Source organism: Parambassis ranga, chromosome 10, assembly GCF_900634625.1.
Source record: "Parambassis ranga chromosome 10, fParRan2.1, whole genome shotgun sequence".
NCBI lineage: Eukaryota > Metazoa > Chordata > Actinopteri > Ambassidae > Parambassis > Parambassis ranga.
This window is the reverse complement of record NC_041031.1, coordinates 2,233,466-2,248,932: the sequence shown is the minus strand read 5'-3', so window position 1 is coordinate 2,248,932 and position 15,467 is coordinate 2,233,466. Positions and strand designations below refer to the sequence as shown.

Genomic DNA, 15,467 nt, shown 5'->3' with positions numbered 1-15,467 from the left:
TGTCCAGTCTTGTCCACATTACTTCCTTCCTTTTCCTTAGGTATTGTAACAAAAAACGGTCCGAGCACAGAGAAAAGTAGAGAGAGATAGAGAGGCAGTGAGAGAGGCAAGAGCTGAGCGGACGTTGACAGACAACCCCAGCAACCAATCAGGAGACAGCTTTCAGCGTGATTTAGAGCCGCGGGGGCTGCGAGGGGAGGCGCGATGCAGGGGAAAAAAGCAAATAGTTGAGTGAACAGCATCAGAAGAGAGTGGAGTGGAGGAGACTGCAGTAAGTGAGCAGGATGCCAAGAGGAGCCAGAGCCTGAGACACAAAGAGGACAAGTCATTTATTTTCTGATTAGGGGCCATCACCAAGAAGAAAATGTGTCTCTTGTGGTTTATATATGGATTATAATTTCTTTTTCCAACTCCTCTCCAGACTAGTTTCATTCCTCTGCGCTTCAGTGGAATGTGCGCTGTAGCTTGTCCGGAACGCATCTGAAGAGCAACACGGTGGAGCTAAAACACGGGAAAATCCTCCGCAGTAATCAAGACTACTTTAAACAATCATCATGCACTTCTTATGACGGAACTGATTTGCCTGGACGCCTTATACATTTTGGAGACTTTTAAGCATTTTGAGACTTTTCCAGGTGAAATAGGTGATGGAAATCAACATTCTTTTCAGGGCATAATAATATTTATGATATTTTTAACCAAGTGCACTTGTTTCTCCGGCGATGATTGTGCTTTTGATTGTGTTGTGCATCACGGATGGAGTGCTCTCTCAGATACGCTACTCTGTCCCAGAAGAGGCGGACCATGGCACCTTGGTGGGGAATATCGCCGAGGACCTGGGGCTGGACCTGACCAAGCTGGCGTCCCGTCGCTTCCAAGTGGTGCCTAGCTCTCGCACACCTTACCTGGAAGTGAACCTGGAGAACGGCGTCCTGTTCGTTAATGAGAAAATCGACCGGGAACAGATCTGCAAGCAGAGCGCCAGCTGCCAGCTGAATATGGAGGTGTTCTTGGAGAACCCTCTGGAGCTATTTCGGGTCGAAATCGAGGTTGTGGACATTAATGACAATCCGCCCAGCTTCCCCGAGACAGACATCACAGTGGAGATCTCGGAGAGTGCTACTCCGGGCACCCGCTTCCCTTTGGAGAGCGCATTCGATCCGGACGTGGGCTCTAATGCTTTACGCACGTACGATATCACCACTAACAACTACTTTTACCTCGACGTGCAGACCCAAACGGACGGAAATAAGTTCGCGGAGCTTGTGCTGGAGAAGCCACTGGACCGGGAGCAGCAGCCGGCGCACAGGTACGTGCTAACCGCTGTGGACGGCGGTCAGCCTCCGCGGACTGGCACCGCACTGTTGGTGGTCAAAGTGTTAGACTCTAACGATAACGTACCGGTATTTGACCAGGCCGTATATACGGTGAGCCTTTCGGAAAACGCACCGGTGGGTACGTTGATCATACAGTTGAATGCCACCGACCTGGATGAAGGACTAAACGGGGAGATAGTTTATTCCTTCAGCAACCACATCTCCAACCGCGTAAAGGATCTGTTCAGCATAGATCCGCGCACTGGGCGCATCGAGGTGCGCGGTGAAGTGGATTTTGAAGAGAGTAGCCTATATCAAATCTTCGTCCAGGCCAAGGACCTAGGGCCAAACGCCGTGCCCGCACACTGCAAAGTACTGGTCAAAGTCACTGACGTGAACGACAATGCGCCGGAGATCACCTTCAGCACAGTCACAGAGTCTGTGAGCGAAAAAGCGGCTCCCGGCACTGTCATCGCACTGTTGAGTGTAACAGACCGGGACGCTGAGGAAAACGGACAGATCCATGTGGAAATCCTCGGTGATGTCCCCTTCAAACTAAAATCCTCCTTTAGGAATTATTTCACTATAGTGACCGACGGCCCGTTGAACCGAGAGCAGGCGGACTCCTACTCTGTAACTGTTGTCGCACGCGATAAAGGAACACCTTCACTCACTACTAGTAAGTCCATCCGAGTCCAGGTGTCAGATGAAAACGACAACGCTCCCACTTTTACGCAGCCCATATATGATGTGTATGTAACAGAGAATAACGTGCCAGGTGCTTACATACACGCTGTGACGGCTCTGGACCCTGACATCGGGCAGAATGCGCTCATCAGTTACTCCATATTAGAGTGTGACATACAAGGCATGTCAGTCAAAACATATGTGTCAATCAACGAGGAGACGGGCTATCTGTATGCTCTCAGGTCTTTTGATTATGAGCAGTTGAAGGACTTCACATTCATGGTCCAAGCCAAAGATTCAGGCACACTGGAGCTCTCCTCAAATGCCACCGTTAAAGTCATCATTGTGGACCAGAATGACAATGCACCCATAGTGCTGGCTCCCCTGGGAAAGAATGGCACTGCCAAGGAGCCATTACCCCGTTCAGCTGAACCAGGCTACCTAGTAACCCGCATTGTGGCCATGGACTCCGATGATGGTGAGAATGCTCGCTTGTCCTATAGCATCCAGAGGGGAAATGAGAATGGCATGTTTAGGATGGACTGGAGGACGGGGGAACTTAGAACTGCAAGGCGGGTCTCGGTAAAGCGAGACCCACATCAGCTGTATGACCTGCTGATCGAGGTGAGAGACCATGGTCAGCCGCCGCTGTCCTCCAGTGCCAGTGTTCAGGTGGTGCTGGTGGACAGTGTGGCTGAAGGCCGAGGCGGCGGGGACAGAGGAGGCACTGCCAAGGCCAAGGATGGAACCCTGGACCTCACTCTCATCCTTATTATCGCCCTGGGCTCTGTCTCCTTCATATTTCTCCTGGTCATGATTGTGCTGGCTGTGCGCTGCCAGAAGGACAAAAAACTCAACATTTACACCTGTTTGACCAGTGACTGCTGTCTTGGTTGCAGTTCCTGCTGCTCTCACCAGGGCCGGGCACGCAAAAAAAAGCTCAGCAAGTCGGATATCATGCTGGTGCAAAGTGCTGTTAACGTCAGTGGAGCCGGCTCTGCTCAAGTCCCAGTGGAGGAGTCGGGGAGCTTCGGCTCCCACCACCAAAATCAGAACTATTGCTACCAGGTATGTCTGACTCCAGAGTCTGCAAAAACTGACCTCATGTTCCTAAAGCCGTGTAGTCCGTCTAGGAGCTCAGACACCGATCACAACCCATGCGGGGCCATAGTGACAGGGTATACAGACCAGCAGCCTGACATCATATCAAATGGCAGCATTTTATCAAATGAGGTAAGAGTCCCTCTCATACCTACAGTTTACCCTCCCCTTCTTTTCTGAGATTCTCAGCATGTCTAAAACATAGGAGCTGCTCTTTTGAAGCCTGCCTGTTTGATAAAACTCATGAACATATTTCATACGGGAGCCCTATTCATTGCCCAAATTCCTTCTCTACTCTGACTGTTCAGATATATATATATATATATATATATATATATATATATATATATATATATATATATATATATACATATATATTTTAGAAAAACAACAGAAGCAAACACTGTCAGTTACCATGCAATGTTTATGTTGTTCTCCCAAATATTTGAAATTATAAGTGCATAAGAGGACAATATGTTGGCTCAGAGGCTGCTGGTTGATGTGTGAGTATATATGTGTGTGTCTGTGAATGTGCTATTGTGTGTGTGCGTATGTGACCCAGTCCCCCAGGAGAGTAGCATTCACATTAAGCATACTGGTCACAATGTTGCTGAGTCGCACTGGAACAAAGATGCGTCTCTGGGCTGTGCCAGCCTGAGTATGTGCACTACTTCATCTTGCGCCTTGGCAACGTCTCTGTAGCTCCCTCTCAGCCCTGTGCGAAAACACACCTCCTCACCACATCTGAGTGATATGTGTAATGTTAACATTTCAATAATATCAACATGACATCATCTCCATCTACATGGTGGCAGAATGTTTTTTCTCTTTATGCTAATCATGTTACATAAGGTGCCCCAGTGAGCCACACTGAAAACTGCCCCTTCTCTTTCAGACCAAACACCAGCGAGCTGAACTGAGCTATCTAGTTGACAGGCCGAGACGTGTCAACAGGTAAATATGCAGCCTCTGTGCTGCACTCTCTGTCACATCCACCTGTTATACAGCTTTGATCTGCTGCCTGCTTGTAGTTCATCCATATCTCATTACTGTGATGGTGCTCTGGATGATGAGATCAGATGAATAAAAAGGGGTTGGGGCCACTGTTAGCTAAAATCAAAATGCAAGTGAGTTTTTTGATTGAATGTTTTCTGTGGTTTCAGCTCGGCTTTCCAAGAGGCAGACCTGGTCAGCTCTAAAGACAGTGGCCATGGAGATAGCGAGCAGGGAGACAGTGACCACGACGCCACCAATCGAGGCCATTCCTCCGGTAAGAACAGTACCAGCTTATTCAAATTTCTAAGCTTTGTGTTCAAAGGACAAATCAGTGGTTTCTTTAGGATTTGGCAGTTACTATGTGGTGTGGTCCAGGAGCAAATTATACTGTAAAATCTGGACTCCTCTCCCTCAGCTATGTGGATGACTGGAAAATAAAAGATTTTAATTACAGCCAGCCATGACGGGAGTCTGAATCATTTGAAGCATTTTAGTCTGTGGGACACTCGGCTTGTATTTGTTGTACTTTGAGATACTTTAGTTTCTCTGCAGTGACACAGGCTGCTGGGTAATTTCCTCAAGTCCTGTTGCAGATATGGTCCTGAGCATGCCCGTCATTGAAATGCATCTCTTTTCTGGCATGTGCTGATTTAGCTTTAGCAGGCTGAAAGTGAATCTGGTGCTACTGTTTGTAAATACGTGGCAGTGTTAATGAGGAGCCTGCTCCCTGTGAGCTCGGTCACTCAGAGCTGGAGACCTCTTGAGGAGATGTGACAGGGTTTTTAATGAGGCTGCACTCACACCGGAATGCTGGGAAGCAGACCAAATAGGTTGTGTCTGTTGCAAACAAAACAGGCGATTCATCCGTTCATTAGATTAATAAATGCATTCATTCATGCTCTTCCTCTCCAAATGCACTCCTAACCAGCTTGTCTTGTTTCTCCCTCCTTCTTGACAATATCCTTCCATACACTCCTTGTTTGCTTTAATCTTCCCTGCCTAAAGGAACCCATTTGAGCTTGTACAATAGGGCCCCGCAGAGTTATGAATGCCGGGTTTATGTCTTCATTCAGCGCTGGTGCTGGTCCTCTGCGGATGGGGCCTGTCATCATGTCTGGTCACCCACAGCAGGGGCCCTCATTGTGCCAAATGGAGCTTGCCCGCTACTTCCACTGTCACTCCAGTAGGCCTGGATAGTTTACACAGAACTCAGCAAACCCCCCCCCCCTCCACTACAGTTAGACCTACTGCAGCTTTTTCTTTTTCACTGCTGTGGAAAATCTTTACTTCTAATCTGGACTGAGCCAGATGCTTTCTGTGGATGTAGCTGTCCTATTTTAAGTGCATTAGCATTTAACGTGAGTGCTGCCAGCACAGCTCATACTCTCTTACAACTTGCTATGGACTGAAACATACAAGTTTCAATATGAAACAACCAGGGTTCTACCTTCTTTTAGGAGTGTGGGATATTTTACATTTAACAAAATGCCATGTCTACAATTTTTTGACTTATATCAGCAATAATTGACTGTAGAGTGAGTAAACGAGGCATGGTATTGTCCCTGGTAGGCTAAACAGGAGAGAGTGACCCAATACCTTCATTTGGCTATAAATGAATTATCCAAATGTACAGATTGTTATGCATATGTAAGCTATAAAACGTTGCCCATGTGAATACACCTTACAGTCCATATCTTTTAATTCCAGATGGAGACTTAGCAGATCAGCTGCTCTATGGTCTGTTTGGGGTTTGTTAGAATTCCATTGCCGGCCCTGCATGTCTACTCCAGATGTGAATCAGCATTCCAACAGCACTTCATTGCTGACTTTGAGTACCCTTGGTGTGACAAATAGGATACAGTTACTTTGTAGTGGAGTTATCAACCAGCTTAGTGCCTTTAAACAGATTATTTGCTGTGCATTAAGTCTTTGTTTGATTAGGATAATTGATAGTGTGGCTTAGTGTCCCTCATTGTTGGAAAAAGAAAACAGGCATCACTCTCTATGTGCTAATTGACTTTTTCACTCAAACTGAATCAGTCTTTAATACATGCTAATGTTAAATAAACACGGTCATGTCATCCGTCACAAGGTGTGTTAGCCTTTGTCTCAGCTTTGACAGGGGACTTCATGAACACACCAGTCACTTCTTTTTCTTCCTTTGTGTTCATGTAGTCAGGTCCATGAACATATTGTTTTTCAAAATTTGCTGAAGAATGAATGAAAACATTACATGACATATTGGCAGATAACCTGTGCAGTAAATTTGTTTGAACATGTTTGCGACTGCAGAAAACAGGCCTCACAGAGGAGAACGCTGCCATTTACCTTCACTACCCCATCATTTTCCCCAATACTTTTTCCTTTACTGTGTGGTCGTATTTTTTGTTGACACAGTGATTTGTGTTCTTTTTTTCCTGTGGCAGGCTGCATTGTTGTGCCAACATTTTCTGCTGCTTCAGGCAGTGTGCTCTGTTGTTCCCTGATCAAATGCCACATGGTTTTTCCTCATCAAGGACGTCCTTAAATTATCACAGAGTCCAGAATTGTAAAAGACGCATGGAGGGGAATTCGTCTAAATTTGATATGTTGAATTCAGAGCGGTTGGAACCCAATGTGGGGAACACACTCATTGCCGGATCAATGCCAAGATTATTTTCAAGGCATTTGAGTCTGCGGCAGAGAGTGACAGAGTGTGGGAGAGCAATAGGAGGATTTGCAGTAAAGGTCATAAGCAGGATTTAGATGAATAAATACTGCACATTGAGTGTTGCTACACACTTAAAATTCATGGCAGATGTATGGACATATATTTATTTGTGTGCCAGACTGCTTTTACATCTGTGTCACCTGCCATTACCAACATACGCATTACTAACTCTTATACAATCTTCAGAAAATTTATGAGAATATGTTATTAGAACTGAAGATAGGTCTAATAGTATAATTGCTTAGTCTATATCATTTGTGTGAAATCATTCATTTATTAGCTACGTCTCCTTTGTCTGGCAGAAAGATAACTCCTGTGTAATGGAACACTCATCGCTAACAGTGCACAGCATGTGAATTTAGGAGATATCACTAGAGAGTTCCACCAGTTTCTGCTTCTGTCATTTAAGCCTCAGTTGCTTAGTTATCAATATGACTTGACAAACATTTATTTAAATGAAATTATTAGAGATTACTACTTAAGTAAAACACACTGACAAATATTACTCTAATACAGGTAAAGTCGAAAAGTTACTCATGTGGAGTGGAGTTTATTCTGGGCCTCAGTCACACATTAACTAGGCGGTTGTGTACATATAGTTTTACTGTCATACAAATGAATGTAATTTTTAGGAGAATAATTTCATATGTGTATGTACTGCATGTTTGGTCATTTACTACACTGTGCTGTGTGGCTAAGAAGCTAAAAACCTCTTCTTGCCCAGTTACATGCAGCAATTATATATAGGGTTATCACATGACCAATAATGTGACAGTTCATGCATGTAAGAATAGTTTTAATCATGTAAACGATGATGTTGAAGTTGAATTTATGTGTATCAGATTTTAAGCAATAATCCTCTATATTTGATTCAGTACATAAATTACTGGTATTCTATATAACTCTAGTGGAGTAAAAATGTAAACCAGCACAAATGTAACTGTATCTCAAACATGTGGATTTAGTCACATTTTTTCTGAAATGTCAACATGGGTAGACTCATTGATATGTTTCACTAGAAGGAATCTTATTACGATGTACTCTACTCACAGGATGTTAACAATGAAAATGTCATCTATACGTCTACCTGCCTGACATTTTCAGCTGTTTTTGTTGTGAGATCAAAGATATAGACGTGTGTATAGTGCTGAGCATGAACTCTGTGTAATGACACTTTTTCTGCTGAAATCCACAATGGAAGTGCTCCTCATTTTCTGCTGGACCATGAAGGGCCACTTCTCCGGCCCTGGCGTCCCCTAAGGGAGCCATTTCCCATCCTGGTACATGTATAAAGTACATTTTATCAATATAGGCAATGACATGCACTTGGAAAAGATTGAGTCGAGGTGCTTATCCACTTTTCAATCCTCCCTCCACTCCCTCTCCTCTCCCATCTCTCTGTGCTGCCGTGATGAATTCCTCTTTAGGTCTGCGGTTCACGTTATCACTGTGGTAACAGCTCACTGATCAGTAATTCATTTTTCAGACCTCTGCATACCAATTACCAAATGAAGGTTATTATCAAGACTTTGCGATTGCCCTGTGCCAGCAGTGTGCAGAATGCTAAGATGAGATGAGGTATTAGAAGTAACGAGGGTCAACGCGTTTCAAGAGCGCATTACTCCCCCTCCCTCTGTTGTCTCGCTGGCCTCTGCTGGTGTGACTTTGTATGCCACATGTTGACACACTCCTTTCTTACTGTGAGTTAAGGTGGAGGGCAGGCACTGTACTTTGCAGCCACAGGATGCTCCATAACATACAAGAACTGTTTGCTCAGAGTTCTTAGAGAGAGAATGTATTTATTTATTTATTTATTGGAGGGGGGGTGCTGTCATGTTTTTATCTTGTTGATATGATACAGACTGTCTAATGTGCCAGTGGGACATTTCCCCAAAATGTCAAGAAAAATCAAGATGTCTTTTGTCTGTTCTTCTTGCTCCGTGAGCCTTATCTCTCTCTAAATGCCACATTTCCTGTTCCCATTTTAAGAATTAACACAGCATCCATTTTGTAATGGAAGCAAAGCTCAGTGTCCTCCTTCCACTGTGATTTTGTGTGTGCAGGTGCACTGATACTGTATGTCAGCAGGCAGCATGCCTTGTGGTCGCTCCCCCATCAAACTACACAATATGTTGTTTCCTCCCATGCAAGAGGCCATATTAAAACGTAATGTGATGGTGTATTTCTGGCATCTTGCTTAATATTTAATAAGAAACCCTCTCGTTAGGAGACCAGGCACTTTTCCAAGCTGTTAGTGACGGCTAGCCAAATTAATCCGCTTTGTAACAAAGCAAATTCCCCCTTTGCTGACCGCTACAGACACACACAACAAAACACACACACACACTATGCTTACTGGCACAGCAGCAGCCTTAGCCTAATCAGTCTGTATTCAGAGGGATTAGCAGCAGATAGCCCTAGCTGGACAGTTCAGATTTTAACCCGAAACAGCAATTCAGACACACACACACACACACACACACACACACACACACACACACACACACACACACACACAAGGATTTAGGCTTCAAAAACATGCATATGCAGGACCTAGGCCTTACTGCAAAAAACATATGGGGCAATAAAAACAGTGTGGTTTAAGGCTTACAGTGCACTGGCCCTAAATAGCTGTACTGAACTGCTAACGCTTCTCCCTGCTCTCTGACAAAAGGTGATTTTCTCCCATAGAACTGCAGTCTCACAAATAATTGCTACACACTAAGGAGCATGCTCAAACTGGTTTCCAGACGTAACCTGCAGCCAGCTTTTCATGCAGGACAAAAGGCCTTGAAGGGGGGGGGGGGGTAAAGGCCTAGGACAGGGGCAGGCTGGTAATCCAATACTATTGAGCTTGTGGTTTGGTTAATTTAATGCCCAGGCTAAAGGGTGCACAGCAGTTTGTTGGCAATGGCTTTGAAGACTGCACACACACACAGATGCCTGTTATTGCATGAAAATGATGCAGCACGCAAACATCCAAACACTCATGATGTTAAGCATCAGAAATAAACTTATGTTTCAGCAGGCTGTGTCTGGCCAGCCAAACAGTGAAAACCATTACTCATTCTTGTTCTGTTTCTTGAGCCACTTTGGCTTATTGTAATTTTTTCCTTAGTATTTGGCTGACAGATTTCTGTGTTTCTGCTTCTTTGTGTGTGTGTGTGAAGGGGGTGTGCAAATACACTGTAAAAACTTCTGTAGTCATGTAGATTTAATTTAATGTGTTATGTAAAATATATTCAATATAATTGTGTTTTTTTGATTTTGATGCAAATATTTATTTACATTTCAAATATAATAATAAATAAATAATATATATATTATATATATATATATAAATAAATAAAATCACCAATTGTAGTTAAATAAAACATAAACATTATGTTTATGTTTATGTAATTCCAAATAGAGTAAATATTAAGTGAAATCAAATTCATGTTATCAGACAAATTTGAATTGAAAAGCAATACCTGTGCTAAGTGTACTTCTTTTTTATGCAGCAGCCTATCATATAGCCATAAGAGATTGAAGAGCTCATCTTGCAAAATTTAAACAGTTGCCTACTTATTATTGTAATGTCTTAAAGTCTAATGTAACGACTGAACTGTGTGTTCAACAGTAGTTAAACAGTTTGCTCTGACACAACATTACAGAAGTACATCTGTATGTGTTGTTTTGTATTGGGTTTGCTTGTAAAACAACCAACACAACCAAACTTAAATAAATTTTTTTAACCCTCCACTCATACAGGTGCCGATCTGTTCTCTAACTGCACGGAGGAGTGTAAGGCTCTGGGACACTCAGATCGTTGCTGGATGCCGAGTTTTGTGCCCTCAGATGGGCGCCAGGGTCCGGACTACCGCAGCAACCTCCACGTGCCCGGCATGGACTCAGTCCCAGACACAGAGGTATTTGAAAGCCCCGAGCAAACGGCTGATAGGTCATTCTCAACCTTTGGCAAAGAGACGCCTCTCAGTCACCAACACCTCCACCATCACCAAAACCACCACTACCTCCACCAAAACCATCACCTCAGCTACCACAACGGCTCCCTAGAGAGGAAAGAGTTGGAAGCATTTCTGCCTAGCTCCAGAGCACCCTTTAACCCAGCTTATTTAAGTGAGTATTCTGGCTTGCTCAGGCCTGAGTGCCTGCCCTGCTCTCTGATCTGGTGATTAAATTATGACAAAAAGAAAAGATTCCAAATTGAATTTTCTTCCTGGATTGGTTGGTGGAAGGAAAATTATTTCAGGTCTGACCCCTATTCTCTCAGCCCTCTTGTCAGAATGTTTAACTAACTCTTCCCTCTTTCTCAAGCATCTCCATTATCTCTGACTGTGATGATCTTATCTTCCCTCACATAGTGTTTCAACTCATTTCCACACACTCACGCAAACACACACACACCTCCAGCACTGCGGCCTGTGAGCCTTTCCAAATTATATATGCCAAAAGCAATTATGATCTATAAGGTTGCTTTGATGTGGGTGGAGATGTTAACATTAAATAAGCTTGGTCTCATTATGGAGAAATGGCTTCTGTAATATGAGACACTGGCTCCCTCATGAAGCCCTGCACTGAAAAATGGCTGTTTTTAATCAGTGTGGAAGAAAAGCGGCAGGCTGTGAGCACAATTCTCATTCAGGAGATGCCACTGCATTGTAAGTGAGGACCAAAAAAAAATATTTTAGATTGTCAAGGAGAAAATAAAAAAGGAGCATCTCAAGGAATTTCTAAACTCTTATTTAAAGGCCACAAAGAGATACATCCTCAATCACTGCAATTTGGTGATAATACTTAATTATAATTTTGTCAAGCAGCGCCTGAAGAGGCCCCTTCTCTCATCATCCAACATAGCTTGCTGGAATTATCAAAGTGTCAGAGCCCCGCTGCTTCCCTCGCACCATCATTTAAAACCACAGCATGCTGTTAGGAGCAGCAGGAGAAATGCTTTTTCCCCCTTTAATTAATGTTTTATTCATTTGCTGTGCTTTTCCTTTTCTTTTTATCCTGAATCAAAAAGTTGTCAGAAAACACCCAAATTCCACATTAGTATGGCTTGGTCTGTATTGAAAGGCTGAGTGGGTGTGTGTGCATGTGCATGTGTTGTCAAGTGAAAAGATTATTAAGTAATAATTGACAGGGTTCCCACAAGGAAAACTTTAGAGACGTGCTCCTGTCGGGAAAAACCAGCAATATTATTTTAATTAACAAAATGACATATTATTAATAGAATTTTACATTTTTAATAAGCATCCTGTGTAAGGAAATACGGCACACTGTTTCCGTGTAGGTGAACAGTTGTTGGTTCCATGTACGTCTGAGTCCCTCTTTGCACGATGAAGTGATATAAATATAAATTACTGCACGTTTTAACAGATTCTATGCACAGGAGCTGCTAGCCATGTGATCCCATCTGTCATATCACCATTATGTCACTGAATGGCCTGGAAAATGATTTCTTGAAGATATGGGAGCCCTGTGTGATCTTAGGAGCAGAGCTTGAGCGCTGTGGCTATTAAAAATAGAACATGAAAAAATGAACATTGGTTAAGTGTATGGGCAAGGATTATGGTGATTTAAATGCAAGGCTGCTTTATATGAATCACATCAACCAATTTACAGAACATGTAAAATTAACTCATAATTATGTAAAATGATAATATAGTAAAATAATAATATTGCTGTAGGACATTGGCTATACTAAAAGGGACAGAATAAAAAATATATAAAGGTTTAAAAAATAATATATATACTATATATATATATTATTTTTTAAACCCTTGAATATTTTATATATATATATATATATGTGTGTGTGTGTGTGTGTGTGTGTGTGTGTGTGTGTGTGTGTGTATATATATATACATATGTTTTCTGTTCTGTTCGGTTCACATTGTTGAGGTTTTTTCTTTCTTTTTCTTTTTTTTTCTTTTTTTTTCTTTTAACACTCTGGAAATACCAGATGAGCACAAAATATATATCCCAATTATCCAACATTTACCATATTTAAGAATCAGTTCAGTGTTTCCATCATTATATCAGGTCAAGTCAATTTCATTTCTTTTTCATTTCTATATAGCACCAGATCATAACAGAAGCCATTTAAGAACCTTTCCTATAGAACAGGTCTACACCGTGTTCCTTTATTAAACAAACTGAACAGCTCATGTTATTTTTCTTATTTGCACGGCAGCATGTCATTTCTGTCTGCGTGGTGTGTTTACAATTCAGCGCTGCTGCACTGAATTGTAAACACACATTGTAAACACGGCCCGATGCGTGTACACACACAGACACATGCGCAGACACACATACAGACACGTGCGCACACACTCCCACCGTCGGACAGAGAACGACATGCTACTTGGATAGCCTGAACTCTATGACTACGCTACGCTAAGCTAACGGTGCTAACGGTTTTTATTTCTGCCATTGAAATATGCTTAATGCGCGCTCCAAACCGAAACACGTGTACCAAACAGTTCGGATTTTTTTCCTGAACCGTCCCACCTCTAACATATAACATATAACATATATATAAAATATTCAATTTGCAGATATATAAAGCATTCATTTTATTACTTTTTTGCTTTTCATATCTATATTTTGCTATGTTATTACAATGATTGTGTGTTGGAACCTTAACAGTTTTTATGCTGACTATGTTGCAGTTTTTGTTTTTTTAAATAGTTTTGGAAAACAAACTAAAAATGGCAAAAATGAAATTTCCCTTTTTTTAGTTTGAGAGTGTATCTGACAGAGCAGACAGAGTCGCTGCTGTGTACAGTACATACTGCCTGATAGAAACAGAGCACTTACTGTGAATTTAAGCAGCAGCTGTGGAGTCAAAACACTGCTGTGTATATTCTGGGCTAAGAGGTTAGGGAACCTAAACTGAAACTGATAATGTTTTATTAGAAGTGGTATAAAAATGTTTCTTATTTTAATCTGATATCACTTCCTCGCCCTCTCCTCCTGTTCAGCCTTCATTTGAAGTATATTGGGTTTGCTGTGTTTCGCTCTGTTCTACTATTTACCATAGATGTGCTTATTATGCGCTTGTGATGCAGCTCTCCAAAGTGAAGAGCTCCCGATATCGCTCCATTTCCCACAAACACCACTACTCACGCCTCTCAAAGTAGATCACTGTGGCTCTTATGCTAATGAGTGAGGGGGCGATAGTGGGGGGGTGGACAATGGCAAAGAGGGAACAACAGAAGAGAAGGCTGGGTGGGGTGGAGGAGGGGGGGCTGAAGTAGAGGGATAGAATGATAATACCAAGAGGCTGAAGCTCTCTAATCTGATCAAGTCAGACAGTGATACACAGAGAATCTTTTGTCCCGGGAGGTGCAGGCATGGGCCCGGGGTCGAGTCAGGGATTCACGGGGAGTGAAGGAGAAGGAGAGGGTGGAGGGTTGGGGGGGCAGACAGGGTGAGTGAGAGGTTGGCTGTTTGAGTTCAGCCTTCTGCTTTTGTTGCTGTCCTAAATAAATTGGCAATATCCTCTCCAATCCCACTATTCCCACACCACACCCCTTCATATAAATAGTCACACACATATTATTAATGAGTCCTTTCACATGAGTGATGTGAAAGGACAGCTCAGTTGAGGGATGCAAGACTTCCTGGCCGCCTTTGTGTGTGTGTGAATTAGGCCATTTATTTGTGCTTTTTTATTTCTGTCATCAGCTCGCACACCCATGTTCTCACACACATTTAACCAGGCATTGTGCTTTTCTGTTTGCAGCGAGGAAAAGGATTTGCTAGTTCCTTCCGTGTGGACCTACCAGAGACAGCGTGACTTTGCACATTGGCTCCCCAACAACCGAGGCTACAAAAAAGCATCAAGTTTTCAGCCCCGCTCTCATCCCTCCTAAAATCACACACAAGTACACATTAAATGAAGAATCACCTCCTTCCCTCCTTTCTGCAACAGCTTGGAGCACTGCCGGGTTTTGGAGGAACACTCTGGAGTTTGTTAGACAGCCAGACATGGAGGAGGGGGGCTGGGATAGATGGGCACAAGCAGGTAGATGGAAAGCCTTATTGGGGGGACTGCATTGTCTCAGCAGGACTGAGAAAAAGGAGGAAGAACTGCAATGGCAGAGAGATAAACCTGGACACTGATCTCTGTCCTTATCCAATCTGTGTGTGCCTGTTTACAGCACTGATATATACATCTTTGAGGAAAATACAAACTGATGAGGACTACATACAAATGAGAGCCACCCAGAGAAACCACCACTGAGCCCTTTAGGTGTTTGTACTCACAAAGAGAGACACCAAATTGTACAGGAGAATCTTTGTGCATTTCAAAATGCAATACCACTGTTTTAGATTTTTCTATTCTGTTCTTGTGGTCAGGTGTCTCTATTCCAATCTACTTCAAACTTTGTAAGAAAAGACTGTGGGCAGGATATTTTTTTTAATTTATGCTTTTTTAAATTCTGATTTAATTTGACTTTTTGTTCTTGTTGCTTTGCTTTGTTCACCATATCGTGGGCTTGGACAGTGTTTAGCCTACACCTTTTTTGATTCTGAGATGTGGAGTAGTTTCTATCATGTGTGAGAAGTGTTTACTGTACTCTTTTAAAAAAGCTGAATATAAAACTATATATAAATCTATCTATATCTACAGTTGTACTTGTTCT

At 42.7% G+C, this 15,467-nt stretch overlaps 1 protein-coding gene across 3 annotated transcripts; it reads left to right on the top strand.

The window, feature by feature from the left end:
- Positions 1 to 259: 259 nt before the first annotated feature.
- pcdh10b (protocadherin 10b) lies at positions 260 to 15,169 on the top strand. Of its 3 annotated transcripts, none has more exons than XM_028416618.1 (5): positions 260 to 3,071; positions 4,000 to 4,058; positions 4,268 to 4,374; positions 10,564 to 10,932; positions 14,564 to 15,169. In XM_028416618.1, exons 1-5 carry the CDS (start codon positions 723 to 725, stop codon positions 14,581 to 14,583), a joined length of 2,904 nt encoding a protein of 967 aa, XP_028272419.1. In that variant the 5' UTR covers positions 260 to 722; the 3' UTR covers positions 14,584 to 15,169. The 3 variants fall into 3 exon arrangements, with proteins under 3 accessions (XP_028272419.1, XP_028272420.1, XP_028272418.1); XM_028416619.1 differs by having other exon boundaries at positions 260 to 3,236; positions 10,564 to 10,721; XM_028416617.1 differs by having other exon boundaries at positions 260 to 3,236.
- The last annotated feature ends 298 nt before the right edge of the window (positions 15,170 to 15,467 follow it).

Excerpts from the sequence above, each read along its gene's own strand:
- pcdh10b (XM_028416617.1), top strand. The coding sequence starts at position 723 with ATGATTGTGCTTTTGATTGTGTTGTGCATCACGGATGGAGTGCTCTCT. Across the intron at positions 4,375-10,563 it reads CAATCGAGGCCATTCCTCCG|GTGCCGATCTGTTCTCTAAC; the intron begins GTAAGAACAGTA and ends CCACTCATACAG. Across the intron at positions 10,933-14,563 it reads CTTTAACCCAGCTTATTTAA|CGAGGAAAAGGATTTGCTAG; the intron begins GTGAGTATTCTG and ends TTCTGTTTGCAG.